Genomic DNA, 26764 nt, shown 5'->3' on the forward strand with positions numbered 1-26764 from the left:
GATATGGCTGGGCAAACAAAGAAAGTGATAAGGGGGATGGAGTACAAAGCAGTACTCACTGAAAATCTTTCTAGCTCCTGTCACTCATGGTGTACCACCAGCACAGGACAAAAGTAGCCCATCAAAAGCAAAACATCTTGTTAAGTACAATAAACTGTACTCGAACAAATAAACCAATCACTTCACACAGGATGTTAGAGACAATCCTCCAACCCACCTTAGAAACACATAAAACCAACCTTAAAATGATTGTTAGTGTGATGAACAAAGCTAAATATCAAAACTACCATGTACACACTGTCATAACTGTCATCTCCTTAATCATACGTTAGTTACAATGCTCTCTTTTTTTGTCTTTATGATCCGGCTTGGTCTGGTGTGCTCATCAGTCTTTTAGGTATAAGACTGTTAGAAGCGATGACATCCCTTCCTGCATGCTTACTCTTTGCTGGATTAGCCCGTTGAAGATCTACAGCACCCACTCTCTATGTGTATTATACTAGGAACATGACTGGCAGCAGTAAAGTATAATTCTTACCCACAAAAGGTCTGAGTTTGACAACAGAAAGGCATAAGAATACATGCAAACAAGCACTAACTGTTGTGTGGGAAAGGCTTCCCCATCTTCTCATGCTTATTTTCTAGGTTCTTTACTAGAGGAACTACCAAAAGCCCCTATTAAGACTGCTCTCTTTACTCACCTCATTCTACTGCTAGGACGGGCAGTGATCTCATCTCAATGTCCCTCCTTCTTCCCTTCCTCCCTCCTTCCTTATCCCACTCCCCCTGCTAGCTATCCCACAATAAGGATGTAGAGAGATTGGGGATTTAGCTCAGTGGGATAGCGCTTGCCTAGCAAGCACAAGGCCCTGGGTTCTGTCCTCAGCTCTGGGGGAAAAAAAAAAAAAAGATGTAGAGCCTCAGATTCTTCAAAACCCGACCCAGAAGTCCATCTAAAAGTCCCTCTAAAGCAAAGAATGTACTTTATCTCTGGATGGTCCACAACCACAGCATTAGCTCCCTGCTGGTGCTGTAACAAATCACCACAAACTTAAGAGACATAAATGATACGAGTGTATTATGTTTTGGGTCTTGGAGAAACCAAGTCTTTTTTAAAGAGTCTTGCTGGGCCAACTTCAGGTATTTACATTTAAGTCCCCAACTCACTGGAGAAATATCTGGGGCTTAGAATGAGGATCATCTTTAGAGACTAGCCTCTGTCTGCCAGAATCTCCCTGCCCAAGAACAGTGAAAGAGAATTCCTTTGCTTCCTTCATGTTCTGCCACCTCACATTCTCCTTAGCACAGCTTTTCCTCTACTTTGTTCTTAACACTTTCTTTCTCACCTTCCTCTCCAGAAGAAAAAGTCTAAGACCCATGGAATCTTTTCAAGTTGGACTCCCAGTAGTCAGCATTTAAACAAACATCCTATCTTGAACACATATGCACCTGCTCTTCTATCAGAGAGAATTATGCAGTGACGACTGGTAAAGTATCAGAGAGGACACCTAGCAAACACTGCAAACCTTCAACTGCTCACAGAAGACCTTCCAGGCTTGTGGTGAAACTCAGGGAACCCGACCCAAAGAACCTTTCCCTTTGGCGCCATCATTTTTCACACAGCACAACTCTGCTCATAGAACACATTCCCCCCACCCCCACCCCTATCTCTACCCCCACATTCTGGCCACTGAAGTGTTTCCCATAATCAGAATGCTAATTTTAAAGTGGTCACCAAATGCTATGATCTAATGTTACGCTTTCTACCAAGAAGCAGACAATATTAAATAATTAGTGATCATCTAACTGTAAGCACCATTTAGCAAACTACACAAATTTACTTACTTATAATTACAGATTCAAATAATACCAGCCATTCCCAAGTGGCTTGTGAAACATACTAAACCCCAAATGTGATCTATGGATTTACAAAAGTTACATGTACTACTTATAAGTTTAATGTGCTTTGAATGTGACAGTAACAATACTCAATGGCTAAACGGTGTTTTCTTCTCGGGCTTCCCTTTGAAATCAAAAGAAGGCAAAGATCTGGTACACTCCAAGCCCACCCACCCACAACAGCGGGAGGCTATAGGAGGAGGTTTGTAGATCAACATAACTACTCATATTGTTTTCAAACAGAAACTAGAAGGGAAGGAAGTTTCTGTCAAGAAGACTCAGCTCTGCATACGCATGAACTGGCCAATGTCATCTTGGGCATGTAGAAAAGAAACCCCTTTTTGCTTAGCAAGACAAAAGTGATGCCTTCTTGGCCTTGCAAAGTCCTCTAGAGAAGTGCAGGTGTCTGCAGAAGCCAGAAGATAAAGTTGGATCCATTAGCTAGAGTTATATGTGGTTGTGAACCAATGGTCTTCTGCCAGAGCTGTACACTCTTAACCTCTAGGCCATCTATTTAGCCCTATGTTCTTTGAGTTTATTTTATTTTATTTTTATTTTGTATATTGTGTGAATTTGTGTGTATGTCAAGTACATGCAAGTGCCCATGGAGGCCAGAAGAGGGCACTGGAATCCTAGAAGCTGGATTCTTCTGAAGCACAGCAAGGTCTTTAACAGTAAAGCACCTCTTTAGCCCTGTTCTTTGAAGTTTGAATGAAGCCAGACACTGGCTCTGCCTCCCTAACTATGAAAGTCCTGGATGGCATCGTGTACTGGAAAGCAGTTTCATTACATTAAACAGTCTGATTTAGCCTAGCGACCTATCTAGCTTGGTCTTCTGGATACTGTACTATGGCTTCTAGGTCAGCACATACTGCTTCTCTAGCTTCACACTGACAGAGATTCTGCTTTCCTTAAACTTCCCAAACAAACCTCTGCTGCTTGCAAACTGCTCAGAGGTGGCCTCTTCTCTCTCAACCTTCACAGAATCTGGATCGGGCTTTGTCTTGAGGGAATATTATGGTTGGTTTGAGCTTCTATCCAGGGCACTAGAATTTTCTCCTTATTAGTAATAAAGCTACACCACTGTCTTATCACTCTTGTATTAAATGGAAAAACTTTATCTCCAGAATTTTCCTTTGTATTTACAAAATTGCACTGTCTGGCTGAAGAGGTCTAGCTTTTGTACTAACTTGGTTTTCCATGTGCTTTTCTCACCAAGCTTAAGCATTTCTAGCTTTGGATTATAAATGACAAATAGAAGTCTTCATTTCACTTGTACCCCTGGAGACCACTGAAAGATGACTAGCTGGCATAATTTCAACAACATTACATCTCAGGGAACAGAGAGTCCAGAGAAGAGAGGCAGTATGTGACCAAGGTGAAGGAGGCACACATACACATAACTTATCTATTAAGTTTGCTTTCTTATATAGGTGTGGTTTGTAGATCCCCAAAACAATTTAAACAAACATCTGTCAGTGTTCTGTTTTGCGTGGATCCATGGAAGAATTTTAGGCTTTAGCTAAAGCAGCAGGGTGAATCAGCTTCCGGTAAACTGACTAGCTTTGTTTCGCAAAAGCCTAAGATTCATCCTAGAGTGAGCCTAATGCTTCCACCAAGAGCACCAAATGTTGTCTGTTTTGCCTGGGTCCTTGGAAGAAAAAGGGTCACTCTAGGATGAATTTAGGTTTAGAAAAAACAGCAGGGGGAATCAGCCTCTGGTGAGCTGACTGCCTGTGGCTTTGCAAAAAGCCTTTTTACTGTTACCCAATATACACCTTTAGCAAGCAATTTCCACATATCAAAAACTCTTATCTGGAGTTATTTGAAGGAAACATTTACCTAAGCAATTTCAAGCCATGAGACTGGTTTTCCAGGTTCTCTCATAACTAAGTTATTTAAATTGTTTAAGGCTTAGGGTCCTTCAGGAAGGACTCATATAAGAATGAAACACTTCAAACAAAAGGTAAGAATCACAAAAGGTAGTTCAAAGTCTGGAATTCAAGACAGATGCAGTATCTCTATGGGATCCCTTGCTAAACATCACAGATCAACAGAATTCATCACAACATATAAAATAGAAAAAAAAAAAAAAGAGTAGTGTGAGAATTACTGAATGAGATACAAAGAAATGATGAGCGCACTTGCTACTGGGGAAAATGGTGCCAACCAATACTCCCTCCAGGGCTGACATGGCCTTTTTATCTGCTTTTTGGCTTGTTTGTTTGGGGCCAGCATGACTACACAGAAAGCACAATAAATCAAAGTACTATGAAGGAAGGTACAGTCACCAGACTATGGATGGAAATTTAGACCAAGGCTCAATACAGGACAGACTGGGTAGAGTAGAGCAAGATCATGACTAAACACTTAAGAGAATGTGATGACTTGGGGATGAAAGATGGCTCAGCAGTTAAGAGCACTGGCTGCTTTTCTAGAGGAGCCAGGTTCAATTCTCGGCACTCACATGGCAACTCACAAATGTAACTACAGTTCCAAGGGATCTGACACCCTCACATAGACACAAATGCAAACAAAACATCAATGAACATAAAATATAATTACAAAACTGTGAAGTGGGAGTGGGATAGGGGCGAGGAGGAGAAGGGGAGGGAGTGGGAACAGGGTTGGTATATAAAATTAAAAAAAAAACATTTTAAATTAAAAAAAAAAAAAGAAATTGTGAAGATTTAAGAGAGGTACAAAAGAGACTACATGGGTGGGCCATGGAGTAACAAGGCCCTGCCACAGTCTTTTCTGGGCTCATTCTACTACATAAAGTTCTTCCAAGAAAGCCTGTACTACTAACTTTTCACATCCCTATTCCTCCATAGGCACTTGTGTGTCAGAATCCTGAGTGGATAGTTCATCTGGTATCAGTTTCTGAGAGACCAATGACTTCCTTAAGCACTCTAAAGACACTATTGTGGTATTTTCCTCCATCTGGTGTTACAGAAGAAAACTGGGTAAATGATGTTTTTTCTTCTCAGTAAGAAATCTTGCCAGGCAGTGGTGGTGCACGCCTTTAATCCCAGCACTAGGAAGGCAGAGGCAGGAGGATCTCTGTGAGTTCGAGGCCAGTCTGGTCTCCAAAGTAAGTTCCAGGAAAGGCGCAAAGCTACACAGAGAAACCCTGTCTCGAAAAACCAAAAGAAAGAAAGGAAAGAAATCTTTCTTGGGTTTGGAGGACTTGAAGTTTTCTTTGACACTATTCTAAAGTATCACTACAATGTTCCTGGGTTACCAATTCTAATACTGCACAGCTTTGGTTAACGTTTACCACTCTGAACTAACTGAACATTTATCTGTAGATTTGTACCAATATCTGCCTGAAGTTCTGAACGATGTATATGCTATCTACCAACAGGGGCTCCTGAGTTGTTTAAGGCTGAACAAAGCAGAGTGTCAGAAGTATTTAAAAATCATGGTTGGATACAAAGCTTGCACCTAACCTTGGTTAGCATTTGAGCACTCACACACATAGCAAATACCCATGTGCCCATCTCACAGATCATACCACTAGAAGACAAGAGACTTCCTCATACTGAGGTGCTACACATAACGCTGGAGATGGTCTTCAAGATAGGGAAGACTACTCCAATATCTCCATATCCCTCCAACTCACATCATGCTCCTTTTAATAATTAATCCATCTACATAGTCCATCAACAGAATGATTATACAGAGGTAACAGAAAAGTATAACTCACAAAAGAATTTAGCTATAAATCAAATCTATCTATTTGAATAAAACAGGAAAGGAATCTAAATTAACTAATTATGGTTAAAAGGAAAAAAGGAGAAGACTTATCTAAGTCAACCTTGTCATTAGAAATGTCTGTTCTCTAAGACTGAATACAGATAAAAGGAGAGTTGAGAAGAGGATTGTTTCTTTAACACCTCACCACAGTAAATGCCTCCTGGAAATCCACACTGACTCCATTTTCTGAAATCCTTATACTACTTTCTCACACCTAACATTCAGAAACACTCTCTCCTTTGCCTTGCCTGTCTCCTCCATAAGTCTCTATCACTAGGTCCCCCTTACAAACCCAGGGACCTTTGTAGTGCTAGCTTCTCCATTTAGGTACTGGGCCTACCTTTAAGCTTCCCAGCACCCAGTAAGCCTGCTAGAGAGTATTCTATACTATGCTACATCTCTGCCCTACAGATTCTATGCTGTAAAAGCAAAAGCTTCTAAAGGGGCCTTGCTAACCTTCTAGTATGCATAGGGATCCTCCTAGGGGGTAGGGTATGGTGATATTTTATTTGTACTGAAATGTGATTTTATTTGTATGTTAATAAAGTTGCCTGGGGGTCAGAGCTAATAGTAAGCCAAAGCAGAGCTGGGCATTCATGGTGCACGCCTTTAATCCCAGCACTTGGTAAACAGAGCTAGGTAGATGTCTGTGTGGTCAAGGATACAGCCAGCATTGGAGACACATGCCTTTAATCTCAATACCAACCATAGAAGACCTGGAAGTCTGTACAGGCAGTGACGAGGAGGTCATGTGGTTGGGTTTACAACCAATGAGAAGGCAGAACAAAAAGTCTATATAAAGACAAACACACAGGAAGTAGGCCTCTCTTGGCTGAAGAGGATCACTGAAGCAGGAAGGGCAAGGCTCTTAGCTCTGACCTCTTGGGCTTTTATCTTTATTTATTAACATACAAATAAAATCACATTTCAGTACAAATAAAATATCACCATAGTGGGGCTAATGGGAAATCTATAGGTAGCTAGAATATCCCTGAGCGGGACTAAATGATCCCAGCAGTCTCTTCTTCCTTTCTCTGCTTCCTCGCTCAAGAGATATTCCTAACTATGTCATGCATGCTCCTATCCTGCCAGAAGGCTCAAAGCAACAAGACCACTTTCATTACTAGAATCTCAAAACTAGGAGCCAAAAATCAATCTTAACTGATTCAGAATTTCATTACAGTGATAGAAAACTGACTTTTATGGACCTTTTGCATTCCTACAACATAACACAATGTTTTAAAACATTGCATATTCAGACGGGCGATGGTGGCGCATGCCTTTAATCCCAGCACTCGGGTGGCAGAGCCAGGTGGATCTCTGTGAGTTCGAGGCCAGCCTGGGCTACCAAGTGAGTTCCAGGAAAGGCGCAAAACCACACAGAGAGATCCTGTCTCGAAAAACCAAAGCATTGCATATTCAATGGTTTTTAAGGAAATTATTCTATCTGAAGATAAGGGAGCACTCCTAAATTTACAATTAAATTAAAAATTATTTTATTTTACTAGATCAGAAGTTATTTTAATTACATTGGTTCTCTGTATCTTCCCAGGGTTAAAAAAAAAATTAGGTGGGAAAACAAGTAAATTGCAGTACATAAATAAAAAGCGATTCAGTTACTATTTTCCTAAGAAAATAATAGTCATACATTGGCAATGTCCTACCTGCCAAATGCTGGGGAAGCAGACCCAAGGCCTCACACTATTAGGCAAATGCTCTAACACTGACCACCTCTATCCCAAGCCCTTTGGGTGTATATCAAAAAGAAAAGGTTAACATGTCTGCAACATGGAAAGTACTAAGACGTTAAATAAAAACTATTTCATCTTTTTTTGCAGGGAAGGGGATTGTATGCCATTGAAACGTAACTGTTTAAAGATGTCATGAGCTGGGCAATGGTGGCGCACACCTTTAATCCTAGCATTTGGGAGGCAAAGCCAGGCGGAGCTCTGTGAGTTCGAGGCCAGCCTGGTCTATAGAGTGAGATCCAAGACAGGAACCAAAACTACACAGAGAAACCCCATCTCAAAAAACTAAATAAATAAAGATAGATAGATAGATAGATAGATAGATAGATAGATAGATAGATAGATAGATAGATAGATAAGCCATGAAAAAGACATACTTACCCTGACATCAGTAGCATCTCCATGCCTGATAATACTGGCCCAGGTGGTTGGCTCACTACTGCTTTCAAAATAATGAAAGACCTTTAATACTCGCTCCATTGCACCAGGGGACCGTTCCATGCCAGTACCCAGGTGAGACTTAGTACTTGAACTTGGTGTATGATTCAAGTTTGGATCAAGATAAGCAGCTGCCATTCTTTTGCTAGATGCTAGGTATCTGTCATATTCTGTTGAAGGGGAGAAAAATGAAAGAGTTTTTTTTTCAGTGTACAACGAGTAGCAATTACAATCTCACAATTATGTTAGCAACACTTTGTTCTAGTCTCTATTCTGCATCCCATGCACAAAGTACTTAAGGAGAATAGGGACTTAGCACCCGACACAATCACTGTGCTCTCTATACCCAGGGCCTGATATAAGAGCACCTTAAATGCCTGCTTAAAAAAATAAATAAATTGGTTAAAGAACCAGGATTCCTATTTAACACTGTCAAAACTTCTCTGACTGGGATTTAAAGATGATGTGACGTTAACACCTCTTCCATTTTTTTTTTTAAACCTACTCTTCATTTGAAGGAATACATCACTGCAAAGGCAAACGTACCAGTTTGCTGCCTACTTTTCAGGAACTTACATCAAAGTTTTTCTTTTCTTCAAATAAAACTCTAGACTTTATATGCACTAAATATGGGCAACTGAAAACAGTAAAACAAGGTAGGGCTAAGGAGATAGCTCAGTGGGTAAGAACACCTGCTCTGAAGTCAGTACCTGAGTTCAAAAACCTAGCACCCAAGTAGCAAGCTAGGCAGAGCTATACATGCGTGTAACCCTAGAATTGGAAAGCAGAGACATGCAGATTCTCAGTACTCACTGGCTGGCCAAAGGGTCTCTCTCAGCTTCTGAGTCAGTAAGATAACTTCTCTCAAGACAATAAGGTATAAAACAAGAGACAAAGACACCTGCTACCCTGCTCTGGCCTCTGTGTACCATGTACACAAATACCTACAGCCATATTGTTCAGATATGGTATAGCTTCCATATGATTTCTAACTGAAAATGAACTTCCTGTTCTTCTAGTTATTACAATCTTCCTGACCCCTCTTCCAAATGTTCCCTGGGCTTTAGGTGTAGAAGCTGTGTTGTAGATGTATCTGTTTTTTGGGGTCCCATCCATAAACAAAGAACTATAGGCAATTAGTGACTGCTGAGCAAGGGAAATTTAACTAATACAAAACAGTCAGCCCAAAAAATCATATATAAACAGACTCAGCAAATTGTATTTATATACTTTATATAACTCTTTTAAGTCGTGAGAAATTCACTTTTTAGAAAAGATACTACCTGTGTTGGTAAGAATACAGAACACAGTACAATCAACACGAAAGCAGTCTAACAGGTCCTCAAATGGCTAAACAGAATCACTATATGATCCCAAAATTTCACCACCCAGTGTACTTCCAAGAAACTGAAAACACACATCCAGTACTTGGTCATGAATGTTTGAGAAAACATTGTCTATAACAGACACAGAGAACCTAAAAACCTTCCCCTAGTGACACACTTCTCCACCAAAGCCATACCTACTCCAGCAAGACCACGCCTCCTAATCCTTCTCAAGTAGTGCTACTCCCAAGTGACTAAGCATTCAAATATATGAGAATATGGGGGCAATTCTTATTCAAACAATCACAATCCCTGTACTAATGACTTCCAGGACATACTGTTAAGACTAAAATCAAAATATAAATGATGGCTGGGGGATACTCTCTGTATAAAAGAAAAAGAAAACATCAATGTATTTGCTCCTACATGCAAAAAAAGAAACTCACAAGTTGAAGCTGGAGACTAGTGAGATTGGACACACATGGACTACATAGAGCAAAGAAAGAATTAATAAAAATATTGCTATAAAAAACTAAGCAGGGGCTGGAGGAATGGCTCAGCAGTTAAAAGCACTGGCTGCACTTCCTAGCATCTACATGGCAGTTCACAATTGTGTAACTCCAATTCCAAAGGATGTGACACCCTCACAGACATACAAAACATCAATGCTCATAAAAAATAAATAAATCATTAAAAACAACTCTAAGCAAACAAATAACTTGAATGAATAAATTCTACAAAAAAATAGATTTACAATGAAAATTCTTCCCACAAAAGGATATTTGAATTCTTCAATAAGTACAAAAAATTAAGCCAGGCAGTGGTGGCGCATGCCTTTAATCCCAGCACTCGGGAGGCAGAGGCAGACGGAGCTCTGTGAGTTGGTGAGTTCAAGGCCACTCTGGTCTACAGAGTGAGATCCAGGACAGGCACCAAAACTACACAGAGAAATCCTGTTTGAAAAACCAAAAAAAAAAAAACAAAAAACAAAAAACAACAACAAAAAAATTAATTAATTAATCTTACAGATATACAATAGAGAACATCTGAAATATTTATGAGACTCACAAAACAATGATACAACAGAGCATGTTGGTATACATCTTTAATCCTGGCACTCCAGGGACAGAAACAAGGAGATACATTTGTTAAGTTTGAGGCTAGCCATCTACATAGAGAGTTCAAGAACAGCCAAAGCTACATAGAGACCCTGCATCAAAAATAAGCAAATAAATATCAAATAAACAAAAACAATATACCAAAACTTGACAAGGAAGACTACAAGCCAATCTTTCCTAAAAGAATAGAGATTATAATAAGTTATTAGGAAATTTTATCTAACAATACTTTAAAGGGATGCATCATGGTCAATGGGAATAAGGGTACCATACATTCAATTTTTTTTCAGGGTCCCCTAAAGAGGTCATCACCACCACTCCCCAACAGCAGAAAGTAATTTTAAAAACACAACATCCATATTTCCAAGAGGTGGGGCGAGTGGTTTTTGGTCGTTCAGTGGGTTATGGATAATTGTTGTTGTTGAGGGTGATTCGTTACAAGTTGTTATTGGTAATGGTCAGGAAAAAGGCTAAACAAAGGAGATTAGATTCAGGGTCCTTGTTTTGAAAAGAAAAAAGGGGAATATAGAAGTGATAGGATAAAAGGGTAGATTATTGAATCTATTCTGAAAAGAAAAAAGGGAGATATAGATATAATAGAATAAAAGGACAGACTTATTAAATCTACTCTAAAAAGAAAAAGAGGGGATATAGATCTGACAGGATGAAAGAGTAGATTATTGAATCTACTTTTAAACCATAAAAGCAACTACTAGTTTTAAATATTTTTACTTGGATATTTACTTTAAATAATTTGCTTGGATTTTTGTATATTGATATAAATTTGAGGTTATTTTGGTTAGAACATACTGTACATACATTTCTAGTCTTGTTTAAGGTAATGTACCTATATAGCTCATTTAACAATGTAATGCAAATTCCTAGTCCTTGAAAGTTATTGTTACAAACTATTTAGGATAATAAAGAAATTCAGGTTAGTAGTTACTCACCTATTACAATCAAACTTATAGCAATATTAGATACGTTTTCTAGGTCAAACAGATATATTTTAGGTAGAAAGGTGGTCTTCAAACACTTCAGAGACCTACAGAATATGGCATTTAAGATGTTTTAATAACACTGATTCTTTTTTTTAAATGACAATGAAACATGTCTGCTCCTGGCAGCACCAGTCTACTTCAGAGAAGATGATGGGCATCAAAGAAACTCCACATGGAGTTTATTTTCTTTGTGGCAAAAGGTAGCCACTGGGCAAGAAAGTGTCCTTGCCTCAACTGCTGGCAGTACGCGGTCCAAATTAGACAAGCAGGACACAAAAAAAAGTGACTGCCAAATTTTGCCAAGACAAGGTAAGACAGCCCTTCAGAATATCCTGCTTCACAGAAAAGTCTGTCAGATAATTCTAGGCCTGTATGCTGAAGATGGATGCCCCAATATTACAGAGGAACTTTGGATGACTGTCCAGGCAGCCAGATGTTTCTGTTATTTCTCATATTTTTTGGAAATTGCTTGTTTTCACTTCCTGCTTACTCAGGTAATATTATTTCCTTCTCGGGTCTCTGATCGAGTTGAGAACTAGACATTTATAGTTTTCCTTGTCCTTGTTAACAAATTCAGATAAGAAACTCACTAAAGAAGTGTAAGTGTATAGGGTTGAGAGACATCAAAAGGTAGTTTTGGGTTGGTAATGGAAACTAGGTACAACCAAGGTAGGATAGATAATGGAATATCTGAATTTATCAAATGCTAATGGACTAGACAATGTTAATGCAATGACTGCCCGTATGTATTTGTATACAGTTATTGTACTTATTGTATATAGTTTTTCTATGTTAGGTATAACCTCTTTATTTTAGACAAAAAAGGGGAAATGTAATATTTGTGTTCTGACAAATACAGCTTGTCTGAAAATCAGAGGGTGAAGCTAGCCACTAGTTAACTGTAGAGGTCTGGAGGTCTGAACAGACAGGAGACAGGAAGTGATATGGCTGGGTGGAGAGAGAAAGTGATAAGGTGGGGTGAAGACAGGAGTCGGGCCCTTTTTGGTCTAAGGAGCCAGAGAGGTAAGAGGTAACTGTGCCTGCTCCTTTGCTTCTCTGATCTTTCAGCTTTTACCCCAATATCTGACTCCGGGTTTTTGTTATTAAGATTAATTAGGATCATGCTTCATTCTAGTATATATGTCTATTAGCTAGCTCAATCCCTGGAATTCCTAAAACTTGACTCTCTATCACACCTTTTCCCTTTGTACTGATTATGAGCTATCAAATAGCATCAAATTATGAGGTCAAGCTCCTAGTAATAGGGTGAGACACAGTAGAGTAAAAACTAAGTGAACTTCCTGCTCTGGTATGTGCTTGGTATCCATATTTAAGTTAGAAAAAAACTGCCTTACTGGGTTACTTTCACTTTGTCAGTTCTTCCTTATTCTTTTTAACACTATGGGACCTTGTCTGCAAAAGTAAGAGAAAGACTAAGGAAGAAAACGTACATTGATCTCTGACCTCCACACACAGTACACATATATGTATACCACACACTCTGGCCTGGATGGGAAACTCAAAGAAAGCTGCTAGAACTGATAAATGAGTTTAGAAAGGCTCCTGGATCCCTAAGTGAATTTTTGATCATTCTAGCTTTCTCTTTCCTCCCTACATTAGACCACTAAGGATTTCTAAGTAAGGCATGGTATCACTTGGTGGTGGTGGTGCATACATATAGTCCCAACTGCTTAGGATAATGGGAATCACTTGAGCCCCCAAGTTTAAGGTCAACCAGAATAAGACAGCAGATCCCATTTTGAGAAAATGTGTTGAGAGAGACCATTAGTAGGTATCAGGAAATATCACACACGCCAAGGGAAAAAAAGGAAGGCTAAAAGGATGAAACTCCAAATATACAGCCTCACACAGGTTAGCATGCCAAGCAAGCACTCTGTTCTCCACTCCAGAACAATACTTTTACAAAATACAATAAAGAAGAATGTCTAGAAAAGTGAACTTAAGCTGGGCGGTGGTGGCGCATGCCTTTAATCCCAGCACTCAGGAGGCAGAGGCAGGTGGCTCTCTGTGAGTTCGAGGCCAGCCTGGGCTACAGAGTGAGTTCCAGGATAGGCTCCAAAGCTACACAGAGAAACCATCTTGAAAAACAAACCAAAAAAAAAAAAAAAAGAGAGAGAGAGAGAGAAAGAGGGAGGGAGGGAGGGAGGGAGGAGGGAGGGAGGGAGGGAGGAGGGAGGGAGGGAGGGAGGGAGGGAGGGAGGGAACAAAATCTGTGAACTGGCCACTGTGGTAGTGTATGCAGCCTGTTGCTTGTATGGGATTTCCTCAGGGGCCTTGCAGACAACTTTCTGATTGATATTCCCACGTTTCACCTAACACTGTACACCTAGTATACAGGTCAGTTTCACCCCAGGCAGCGGTAAACTTTCTTTGCTCACCATGCCTGTGGCACCTGGGTCTGCTGACCACAGCACACATCAAGGGTTATGATTCCCTATGCCTCAGCAAAGGCCCAGCTGCAATGTATTATGGCATGGCCAACAACCGCACTGATTCATTCATCTTGTCTCTTACAGGCAAAGGAATAGGCCACACCTTCCAACAGACTAATTCTAACAATATTTACTAAGTCACTAATACACAGAAGGTAAGTGAGCTGCATTTGTGTATGTGGTACTATGGAGTGTAACCAGGGCATTGCACATCAACAGAAGGTCTACACCTAATCCAAATAATTAATTAAAAGTAAAAATGAAGCAAAACCAGATACACCCAAAAGAGTTTCAATCTAGTTGGGAGAAAAATACAAAAGCCTACTGAGTAGTATAGAAACAATTATACTTAAGGAGTCAAGAGTCATGAGGAAAGTCGGAGAAGTAGCTGGGGATCCAGTACTTAGGAAACTGATTCAATCCTTTGGTAACACAAAAGCATAGTTGAGAAACATTTCCCCATTTGTTTTTTGAAACATCAATACTTTGATAATGACAATCTGATGAAATGACCACAAGAAGTTAGAAACTGCTATCCTTCATAAATAGACACAAATAATCTAAATAACATGCAAATATACTGAACACTACAGCATAAATAAGGAATAGTACATTATGTTTGAGATAGAATTTATTCTCAGGAATGCAAAGTTGGTATCTTAATCACTGTTCTATTACTGTGAAGAGACACCATGACCAAGGCAACTCTTATAAAAGAAAGCATTTAATTGGGGGCGTTCTTACAGTTATCATCATGACAAGGATCACAGCAGCACACAGGCAAGCATGGTGCTAGAGAAAGGGCTTTATATTCTGATTCACAGGCAGCTGGCAGAGAAAGAGACATTCCTCCTCCAACAAGATCATACCTCTTAATCCTACCCATTCATCCACCCGCTGGGAACCAGGCATTCAAATATATGGAGACTGTCTCATTCAAACAATCACATTCCATTCCCTGCCCCCAACCCCATAGACTTGTAGCCATATGATGATGCAAAATGCATTAAATCCAGCTTCAAAAGTCCCCATAGTATACCAGTCTCAACAATGTTAAAAGTCCATAGTCTCTTCTGATACATAAGGAAACCTCTTAACTGTAAAAATCAAAACCAAAAAGCAGATTACATACTTAAAACATACAATGGGATAGAATATACATTACATTCTAAAAGGGAGGAAAGAAAGCATAGTTGAGGAAATACTGGACCAAAACCCAGCAGGACAAACTTCAAACTCTGCATGTCCATATCTTATGTCAAAGCACTCTTCAGATCTTCCTATTCCTTTCAGCTTTCCTTTCCTTGACTCTGAAGCCAGAAGCACATGGCCAAGGCTGCCAAGTTCTTTGGCTTGCTGGGGCTGGAACCTGGGCAAGCTTCAATTACATTTGAAACAGTTTTCTGTTGTTGATAGTTTTCTTCCCTGTTCAAGCTTTCCTTTAATTCCTTTTCACAAGCTGGAAGCATAGGTGGGACTTGCTCTAAGGTCATCATTCCCTTTATTCCATTTAGTATTAGATTTTTCTTTAAACTTTTTATCTCCTTGAACATAAGAATTTCTGTCCTCAACATTACATTTTCTGGTGTCCTCTTCTCCCCCCCTGAAACTGTACACTTTGTCTTTCTCTTTGCCCTGCTTGCTTTTTTTTTTCACTATAGAGCTGCATAATAACCATAATTCACTACAGAGCTCACTAATAACCAAGTGACACACACAGTGCTAGGCGGTCTTGAAATCTCCTGTCAATACCATTAATCCAAAATTCTTCAAGTTAGCCTTTGGCAGATTTTTTTGAACAAGGGCAGAAAGCAGCCACATTCTTTACCAAAATATCACAAGAATGGTCTTGTGATTGGCCACTTACTAATATTTTTCCCCTTTAAAACCTCTTGATCTAGGCCCCAATGGGACACATCACCCTCAGCACCACTGTCTTCCATGCTGCTACTTCAATGGCCCAATAAAGACTGCTTAGTTCAACTCCTTTTCTAGAACAAAGTCCCAATAGTCTTTCTAGTCCAAAGTCTTTCATATTCCTCCAAACCACATGATCAGGTCTGTCATAGCAATACTCCACTCTGGTACCAACTTCATCCTTAGTCACTGTTCTATTGCTATGAATAGGCATGACCAAGATAACTCTTTTTGGTTGTCGTTGTTTTGTTTTTGTTTTTTGTTTGTTTTGTTTTTCGAGACTGAGTTTCTCTGTATAGCTTTGCGCCTTTCCTACAACTCACTCTGTAGCCCAGGCTGGCCTTGAACTCACAGAATGAGTTCTGCCTCTACCTCCCGAATGCTGGGACTAAAGGCATGCACCACCACCCCCCGGCCCAATGTAACTCTTAAAAGAGAAAGCACTTTACTAGAGGCTTGCCTCAATTTCAGAGTTAGTCTGTTATTATGGTGGGGAGCATGGTAGCAGACACAGTGCTAGAGAAGTAGCTGAGAGCATTACATCCTGATCCAGATCCACAGGCAGTGGGCAGAGAGAGAAGGACACTGGGTCTGGCATGTGCCACTGAAACTTCAAAGCCTATTCCTCCAACAATGGGGACATATACTCCAACAAGTCCTCATCTCTTAATCCTTCTCAACAGTCCACCAACTTGGAACTAAGCATTCAAATATATGAGTTTATGGGAAGGGGGGTCTTATTCAACCACTACAGTTGGATTAACCCTCAAAACTTTATTTTTATATATCTCAGACTGGGGTATATACCTTACTGCTTCAGCATTATCCTAGCACCTTCATGACATGGATTCAACCCTCCACACTATCAAAAACCATATTTTTTCAAACACCATAATAGATCACATTGTGATCATCAGAGGTAGAAAAATATTTGACAAAATTTAACATCTTTCTCACTATAAACAAAAACACCCCCAAAACTATGAAATAAAATAAAGAACTAAAGGGAAACTTTTTCAATTAGTTAATAATAATAATAATGATGATGATGATGATGATTCAAAATAAAGATAAAACTAAAGCTAACACTTTTAACACTGAACACTTTCTTCCTGAAATCAAAACAAAGACACTTCCTCCCACCATTTCCCCACAGTCAAAACAAATACTGATAGTGAGCCAGAGGAAAGAATGAGATGAAGACATGCTAATGCCTACTACAATATTATGGTGAGGGGCTGCTGATATGTTTACAACAGAAAAGAGGAGGGAGGGCACAACACAGTTTTCCTGTTAAGATATCAGAGGCAACATCCACCTGCTTACTCCATCAGAAAGGACAGAGCTGTGTTTCCTAGGGGAAGACTACTCAGAATAAAATGATGAACTTGTTGTGCATGGAAAGGAAAGTCAAAGAGGCATGAGAAAGTGTGTGGAAACTCAGTGTATACTAAGACAGGGAAGGTTTGGGATAGCTAAGAGTTCCATCTGAAAGGTAATTGAAGTTATGCATAATACAACTGTACATACCAAGAAGTATTGCCATTCTAGCATAGGAGAGAAGGAAAGATGTACTGCACATATGGACAGATGGATAAACACATAAAATTTAAAATTTGTATGCAGAGTAAGTGTGACTTCAACCTCATAAATCAGAAGTACATAAAATCTCTATTACTGGGGGGGAAATTAAAGAAACCAGAAAACATACATTTTCCTAACAATCAAACCTCTGATGTCACTATTGTAAATTGCCAGTCTTTTTCCAAAATGATGGAACAATGTAAAACTGATAATTAGAAAACCCAAGTAGGGTTTCCCCACCCAATATTTTGCAACCTCATGTTCTGAGAACATTTACACTCAGTATTCTTAATTAATACATACTTATACCTAGGAAATCATAATGTAGGTACATATCTTTTAAATATTTTTAAACGTAATCTTCTTGGGTGATTCTTCACACCAAATTCAACAATACCTTAAACTATTAAAGAACAGATCCCCGAGTATTAAGGGTACCTTGAAGATCTACTTCAAAGTATACAAATATAGGTCTGTTCTATTTTTAGCCTGTCCTGGTAAGAATCTTATGTCTTTTTAAAACTGGGACACTGCTATGTTTTGAGGTTAATGTGACTAGTTGGATCAAATGCATGGTTTAGAATGTCCATTTGCAGGTCAAGATTTGTATATTCTTTGGATCTGAGCTTTTAACTTTATCTACATACTATAATTGTTATACTCAAAATAACCAAGTCAGCTAATTACTACACAATGGCATCTTTGTTCTTAACATGAACAGTATTAACAAGCATGGGGACAGGTCTCCCTCCTGCCTTCTTGTCCTAATGCAAGAAAGTAAAACAAGCAGTCACGGAGAAAATTTAAAGCAGCTGCACTAGGCAATCACTGCAAAGGCATATGCTCAGCTGAGAGGGCAAGATGACAAGCTCCCCACTTGGACCACCAGAGCAAAACTATCCAAGAAAGGAGGAGGTAGCTGGCTCTGCATGTAGAGATGAAGCCCACTGTGTGCCCTTAATGTGCCCCATTTCCCATCCTCTGCTTTAAAAGCTCTGCTCCCCTCACCTAGTCTGTCATCTACCAAAAGGTACATTTTAACTAAAAAAATCAGCTGTTAGTATTTTCTCTAATAGTCTGTAAACACTTAAAAAGGAGGTTGCTTTGATTAGTTTCTTTGTGGTAAGCCAAAACATTACTATATCTTTTCTGTCAAAAGTTCTCATTTCTAAGGCCAATTTAAGTAGGAAATGTAGTTGCTAACTATTCAACACCCCGTTGGTCTAAGTCTTGGCTAGCTACAGTCTGTGAGGTAACCTGGATGGCTTTACTGCAGATGCTAAGCTCCATCATATTATGGAGGTGGAATTCTGTATACAACCTACAAAGCTTCAGGAAGGCTGAACTCCGCCTCAATTATGTTCATTTGCATTACATGCTCCTCATGCCACAAAACTACAATAGTAAGAAATCAATGTCCTTTACAATTTGAGAGCTTCAATTTAACTGGACAAAATCTTTACTTTGAGTACCTATGTAATAAAAGTGATGGGTGCTTTATTCAGATACCGGCATACTAAAACAGATCAAATACTGCAAGTTTTAGTGCAAAAGCCTACAAAGGAATGAATAAGTAATAAAGACAACTCAATCAATGAAAAATAATCTTGAAAACCGAAGTGTGATGCTAACACATCCTAGTCTAGAGGTACTAATAGCTTTAGCCTAAAAACTAAACTGAATAAGCCTGTAGTTCATTCATCGAAGTGTAGCTAAGTAGATTAGCATAGTACCTAAATACATCTCACATAGCCACAACAGTTTTATAAAATCCTTCATTAAGTATGTTAATGGCTTAAATATTCACCACCATGTACAGCAAAGCAACTTCTAGTTGAATTTGTCTGTCTTGAGTTACGCATTAATTTTACAGCTTCTTTAACTTAACTATGCTTTCTAAATGCTGCCTTGAATGCTGGAATGAAAATGCCCTACTTCATATTTATACTGCTACATAAATACAAATTCTCACACTAAAGTAGAAAATTCTTCACTCACAGTATTTTTGACCTGTGGTAATAATCTCAAAATAACAGAGCTTCAAGTTAAATACATAATGCATATAGACAATAAAGAAAACCCATTTTAAAACAACTAAGCCCACATTACCCTTTTCTCCTCTGGTCCTATAGTTAAAACTAATCATTTTGTTCTTTAAAAGTCTCTATGGCACATAATAGATAATGGTGTCCTGATTAAAATGAAAAGGCCAAAATACATGACTTACACACAGGACAAGCACAGAAAAATGGTTTAGATCGCTTAAGAGCAGTTCCATACAAACGTTTCATTTTCTACTTGCAAAGCCACCTAACTGGTTTTATGCACCAGCTGTAAACCTATACCACATCTTTTTTTTCCCTCAAATGTAGCTGTAACTCTAAGTTCTGAAAGAACTATTATCTAGCTTTTTTTTTTTTAGTACAAAACCATGAACTGACAAAAGCACACACTAAACAGATCTTTAAGTTGTTATACCTTTAGCCCAACACACTGGAAATGGACTACAGCCGCTTTTCTCCATACAGATGGCACCTGTAGATCTCAGGGCCTCTTGGCCTGCCCGCTCCAACAACATACACCCAATCCTATCAAGATCAAGCCAGGAGTCCGCACACAAAGTCCCAGTTCACCGCTCCGACAGTATTTGCTTGGATCCAAAGCAAGACTAAGCTTCCCCTGTGCTCCTTTTCAGAGCCTGAAGCAAGGTTTGAGAGGTGCTCCTTCTGTAATAGTTTCCAGCAGCTCCACGGTGGCCTCTCAGTTACTGAATCTTCTGCTTCCGCAATCTGAAACACAGACCGTCCTGGCCAGATTATGCCACTGAACAGAATAAAACCAGCTAGTCAAGCGACCCTATGGGTCTGTGTTTCTAGATTCATTCAGGGAGAGGGAGAAAGGGGAGGAGAAAAGAAGTCCTGGAGCCAGCATCTTATGAATATGCTAATCCCGCCCTTCTGTTCACTTCATCTGGCCGACTTCTGTTTACAAAATGACAGTCGACTCTAAAACTGAGTAAGCTGGAAATCCAGTCTGACCCAGATCAACTGTCCATAGATGGTTCCTAAACAATTCCTGTCTTCAGAATCACGCCTTTGGCACTTTACCAGCCTAATTCTGGTCCTAGACTAAAAATAATTAACGAAATAATTTTTGAAAAAATACCATGCTCAAAATAAAAATCAAATGTGGGGGTGACCCACATGAGCCCAAATACTCCAGAGGTAAAGTATTTTCCTTCGTTGATACTTTCCCAATACACCTATAAATACACATAGACTATCTAGAAAACATAAACCAGAATTTAAGGTAGCCAATTTATTTTAAAATATGCTTAAAGCATAATGAGGGATACAAGATTTCTTTTTCTAGCTTCAAAATATGAGTACAACCTCATACTCAAGTAGGACAGAAACTACTTTTACAATCTCCATCAGCACCTTTTTTAAAAAAAGAAAAATGCAAAACTACTTACTTTTTCCATTCAGACTGAGAGTCAAGGTCATGACAAAAATCAAGCTATCTGAACACATTACATGTAAGAATCAGAACAGCAGGTAAGGAGTTCCTGGTACCTTGTCCTCTGATCATTTGTAGTACACACTGAAGCTCCACAGTTCTAGCTTGCCTAGTATGTGGGTCCCTTCAGTCACACAGTCCCACAAACTAAGCCTATCTAACTCAAGCACTGGCGGTGTGTGTAAATGGTCCAAGTTTTTCTATTAATTCACTAACTTCTGAAAACAGGAGCTGAACAAATACTTATAACAATAAGCATGTTTGTACCCAGCAATATCCAGGACGGTTTTCTTCTACCTGTGATAATACATGCTTTTGACTCCAGGCTCCACTCAGACTCTAATAGCTGCCAGCGCTCCAGTGGCCATTCCTGAGCCCCGCTGAAAACACATTATTCCCAGGCATGAACTAAGAAGAAAGAACTGCAGAAAAACATTCTAAGCAGGCTGGAAGAACAGAAGAAGCTGGCAAACAGAGCCACCAGATCAAAAAGGATATCCTGGGCCACTAAAGAGGAGGAAGGATCATGGAGGACTGACTATTGCCATCCTGGAAAAAGCAAGCACACCAAGCAAGACCACCATCTACTTCACTGCACAAGCATGGCTTAGAGTTTAACTTGAGCCATCACTAAAAGCTGCACAAGTCATCCAAGCCATGGGTGAGTATACTGGAAACTCAAGACTTTCAGAATGCACCACCACCATTACAAGCTACTTCTACTGCTATAGACTACACACTGCACCCACTGCACCTAACTTCAAAACACCTACTGAGCTAGAGCAGCGCTACTGCACAGCCTCCACCATGAGGACAGTGACACCAGAGACGAGGCCCTGCCAAGAGGGAGGGCCCTCATGCTCAACTGTGATCCAGGTACTCTGAGTCACCCACCTAATCCAGGAAGCATTTTTTCTGTTTTGTTTTGGTTTTGGTTTTTCGAGACAGGGTTTCTCTGTGTAGTCTTGGTGCCTGTCCTGGAACTCACTCTGTAGACCCAGGCTGACCTCGAACTCACTGAGATCCACCTGAATAGAGAATGCTGGGATTAAAGGCATGCTCGCCACCACCGCCCAGGAAGCATTTTTTTAGCCTAACTTAATAACTGCCTCAGGACCCCCAGAACAGAATAAAGAGTGGTCCAACACAGTTCAATGGTAGAGTGTTGTCCTGCATGTGTGAGGTCCTGGGTTCAATTCCCAGTAACCAACTTACTAACTAGAACAGATAAAGCTAGGTATAGTAACACATGCCTGTAATCCCAGCACTCAGGAGGCTGAGGCAGGAGGACTGTCTTGAATTCAAGGCCAACCTGGACTAGAGTGAGCGTCTGTCTTAAAACAACAAACCAAGATACATTATATACTTGTATAAAAATGTCATGATTTCTTTAAAAAAAAAAAAAAAAAAAAAAAAAAAAAAAAAAAAAAAAAAAAGTGGTCCAAGCAAGGAATGAAGGATTGGAGCTAAGGCACTGGCGGTGGAAGGGATAAATACAACCCTGCGAGAAGGGACTAGGAAGAAAGGGCAGGGTGAACCCAGTTTCTGGTTTTAATCCATGGATGGGACTCTCTCTGCACCCTCCCACTATATTTATTCAGTGTCCAAATATCCCCCACCTCTTAATGTGTAAGTTTTTTAAGGGGTGAAAAAGTTGGATATAAAAGATGATTAATTTCAACTTTCAGCAGAAACAAGTACTCACTAGAATAGAACTGAGGCAGTAGTTACAGAAACCTGAGAAACAAACCACTGGCCCACTAGGAGCCATGGGGCCAGATGATGGCTGGAAATCAGTAGTGGGGGGGGGGCAGGGAGGATGTACCACCAGCAATCAAAAGGACTACCTGAACCTTTTCTAAAAACTGTAGTTATAGACAAGCATAGTGTTATAAATCTTTAATCCCAATACAGAAGCAGAAGGATCTGAGTTTGAGTCCAGCCTGGTCTACACAGAGATCCTGTCTCAAAAATCAAACAAAAGCCTATAGTTATAATCAAAATAATAGTCTTAGTCTATGAGACAATCCCAAGAGATAACTGCATCCTCATTTTGAAGATTCAGAGGGGTCAAGCAGCTTGCCTAGCAGAAGGAACGGGGTGAGAAGGAGATGATTACTTTTGTATGGTACTTGTTAAATATTAAAAACAAATTATGCTTTTAAATTCCTAACCCACGCTGGGCAGTGGTAGCACACCCTTTAATCTCAGCACTTGGGAAGCAGAGGTAGGCAGATCTCTATGAGTTCAAAACAGCCTGGTCTACAGAGTGAGTTCCAGGACAGCCAGGACTACACAGTGAAACTGTTTGTTGGGTGTGGGAGGGAGTACAGAATCCTAACCCAGTAACATCTTTTTAAAAGAACAGATAAAGACCATAATGAAATCTAAGTGAAAACATTAAGAAGTCCTCTGTTCTCTATCTTGTGAAATATACAGGATCAGCATTCACGAAAAATTCTGCGATGTTCCAATTAAATGTTTGGTATTAGCATAATTAAATGCAACTCTGACAAATACTACTTCACAAGTAAACCCATTCAATTAAAATTTATAAGAAAGATAGTTACTATTTGTAGAAACACCAAACCTTCATCCCTAGTCACTCTTGCTTTCTTGCTTCAAAGTGATCTGTCAGAACACTCACTACTACCTTCAGAACATAACCAGTGTCTATGCACTTCTCACGTCCTACTGCCCACATTCTGGCCCAGGCTCCTGCAGGACTATAGCTTTAGCCTCCAATCTGCTTCATTGGATTATACCCTAAACCCAGCAGCTGCTGATGCTCTCAAAAGAGCAAACACATCATTTACTCCTGTTTGAATCTCATCAACAATTTCCCAATTTTCCCAAGATTGTCAACCAACATCCTTAGCAGAGTCTATAAAGCTCTGTGTAATACAGCTTCCCTGCCTACACCCTAATCTCACACTTATCTGTTGGTCCTCCCTAACAGTAACCACTTCACTGACCTTCCTGATGCTCTCTACCCATCCCAGCACCTCTGCACTACCTGTCCCTCCATGTGAAATGACCTTGCCTCCATTATTACAGCCATGCCCTTCCTCAAGTCTTGCTCAGATGTCACCTACTACCAATGTGTCCTGTCCTGAGCACTACATCTGAAACCATGTGGCCTATCTACTTTTGCATTTCCCCACATGGTTTACTTATACATCATTTATTTCTCAGTTGTCCCCACTACATGTAAGCTCTGTGACAGGAGGTAAAGGTGTCTATTCTAGCACAATCTCCAGCATCTTACTATAATAGCTACCACAGAGGTGTGGAAGCCATGGTCCACCTAGCCTCCATTTGCCTCAAGGCAGTAAGAAGATGGGAAAAGAAATTTATGTTTTCTTCCCCAGGCCACAGAAAAGGTGTATATACAGTAATGGTATGTTCTGTCTCCATCCTGGATACCATGTCACCTCCAGGCCCCACTGGTCAGAGGCTTAACAGTTACAGAGTGAATATGAAAAAGAAAAAGCAACAGAGAGCCTAAGAAAAACTGCAGACTGTCTATATCCCAGCTACACAATAAACCACACGTGCAGTGCTCTAATATTCCTCCTAAACTCCCACTGTTCAAGTACCAACTGCAAAATTAAACTGAAAAAATGATGAGGATAGTAAACAATGCTATGAGCAAGATCAGTATGCAGAAAGGTAACTCTAGAACCCTCCAAATGCTGTGCACAATCTGTCCAACCTGGCCTGCAAGTCACTGGAAATCAACCATTTTTTTTAAAGATTTATTAATTTTAATTAAGTGTATACAGGTTTTCACAGACTCCAGAAGAAAGTATCAGATCCCCTGCAGGTGGAGTTATGAGCAGTTGTTAGCCATCTGATGTGGATGCTGGGAAGTGAACCCAGGTCTGTAAAAACAGGATGTGTTCTTAGCCACTGCACTTTCTCTCTAGCCATCCACATTCTCTCTAGCCCCGAATAAACTGTTTGTTTGTTTGTTTGTTTGTTTGTTTTTGAGACAGGGTTTCTCTGTGTAGCTTTGAGCCTTTCCTGGAACTCACCCTGTAGCCCAGGCTGGCCTCGAACGCACAGAGATTCACCTGGGTCTGCCTCCTGAGTGCTGGGATTAAAGGTGTGTGCCACCACTGCCCGGCTCCAAATAAACTTTTTCACAAATGAAATGCTTATAAATGTCAACAAAAATATGTCATAAAAATAAAAAATTGGTTGTCATGGGCTGGAGAGATGGCTAAGATGTTGAGAGCACTGACTGCTCTTCCAGAGGCCCTGAGTTCAATTCTCAGCAACTGCATGGTGGCTCACAACCATTTGTAATGAAATCTATTTAGTGAGCAGTTTTTGTTCCTGCTCTAAGAAAACAAAACTATAGTATAGATGTAAAGACCTGAACAGTCCATTGAAAACTATGCACTGTCACATGTAGTGGAGAAACTATGTAGTATACGACAGGATAAGACCCTAAACTCAGAAACTGCAACATATCTATAGATGCTCTAAAACAAAAGTTTTTCCTTATACCGACCATATATCAAAGAGCAATCAAGCAGTTATTTAAATGTTAACATTGCTCAGAGCAAGTTTAGAGCTCTGACTGCACTGGAATGCACATAACCACACCCTTTTCTTTTTTCTTTTTTTTTTTTTTTTTTTTCTCGAGATATGGTCTAGCTCTGTAGACCATGCTGGCCTTGAACTCACAGAGATTCACCTGCCTCTGTCTCCCGAGAGCTGGGATTACAGGAGTGTGCCGCCACCACCCGGCTTTTTTTTTTTTAATTCATTAGTTAAGCATTATTAACGTGTGTGAATGACGTACATGTGCAGGTGCACAGGTGCCAAGTCATACATATAGACAACAAAGACTGTTTTTTTCCTTCCATCTTTACATGGGTCTGGGGGTCCAACTCAGGTTGCCATGCTTCCAAAGCAAGTGCCATCCTTTACCTGCTGAGCCATCTTGCCAGGCCACCATAAGATTTTTATCCTACAAATCCAGTTCATCCAGAGTTTGATCTCTCTTCCTGCTTAGCAAACACTGCGCAACTGTGATGTTCCAAGTCAGGAAATGGAAGCATTGAGAACCAGAGGCTGTAGAAGTAGGAATATCTCCTTTGCCATTAGGACAACTATACAGTAAGTAGCTCAAGGCCTGATGGGACCCAACCAATCTCAGCAACTGACCCTCATCCTCTGGTTTCAAGCTGCCAGCACCATTCTGCACAGGTGCATGCATCAAACCAGGCACAGAACAGTTTTTCTCCTCCCAAGCACAGCTACCCTGACGCTGATGGCCTTGATTCTTTCCCTTCTGCTTTGTCATGATGCTATTATCTACAGATGACTCCAACTCACCAAGAAATTTAGAGTAACTTGTCCAATTCTACATGAAAATTTTATTCATTAAAAGATAGGAATGGGAGGGGAAACTGTGGTAGGGCTGTAAAATAAATGAATAAATTTAATTAATAAAAATAAACAAAAAAAGTTATTGGGAGCTGGGAGTGGTGGCGCACGCCTTTAGTCTTAGAACTCAGGAGACAGAGGCGCCCCCCCCCCATCTTAGGGGGGAATTATTGGAACTAATATAAGTTCTTATATTTACATATCAACTTTAGAGTCAGTTTATTAATTCCAACATTATTCAGTAAAATTTTGACTGGCATTTTGAACTGAAATAAAGAAATGTCAAGTCTGAATTAAAAAAAATAAAAGAAGATGGGGGTGGCTAGAAAGAATTTAGCAGTTAAGCTCTTGCTCAATTCTCAGTACCCATGTTGGGCAGCTCACAATTTCCTATAACTCCAGTTCTGGGGGAACTAATGCTCTCTTCTGTCCTCCATGGGTACCCCCAACATATGTGACACACACTCAGACACAGATACACACATACACGCACACAAATAATAATTAATAATAATAATCCTTAGCATCTGCAAGGTTCTGAGTTCACTCTCCAGCACCAACCACCAAAATAAACCAACAAATAAACAAAAATTTACAAAATTT

The 26764-nt window shown here is 39.9% G+C and overlaps 1 protein-coding gene across 26 annotated transcripts in view; it reads right to left on the bottom strand.

Moving 5' to 3' along the window:
• The window catches only part of Ptk2 (protein tyrosine kinase 2), a 221195-nt gene that overhangs the window by 133039 nt on the left and 61392 nt on the right, over window positions 1–26764 (bottom strand). For 22 of the 26 annotated variants that reach the window (XM_037197525.1, XM_037197524.1, XM_037197544.1 and 19 more), the window contains exons 3-4: window positions 19721–20031; window positions 7788–8014 (exon numbers count right to left, since the gene is read on the bottom strand). The exons of 1 other annotated variant lie outside the window; for it this stretch is intronic. In XM_037197525.1, the coding sequence (XP_037053420.1) occupies window positions 7788–8014; window positions 19721–19820 (327 nt within the window). In that variant the 5' untranslated portion in view covers window positions 19821–20031. The remainder of the gene's footprint in view (window positions 1–7787; window positions 8015–19720; window positions 20032–26764) is intronic. 3 more of the 26 variants (XM_028886014.2, XM_028886010.2, XM_028886011.2) reach the window with 1 other exon arrangement.

The sequence above is a fragment of the Peromyscus leucopus genome, chromosome 20 (genome assembly GCF_004664715.2).
Source record: "Peromyscus leucopus breed LL Stock chromosome 20, UCI_PerLeu_2.1, whole genome shotgun sequence".
Lineage (NCBI taxonomy): Eukaryota > Metazoa > Chordata > Mammalia > Rodentia > Cricetidae > Peromyscus > Peromyscus leucopus.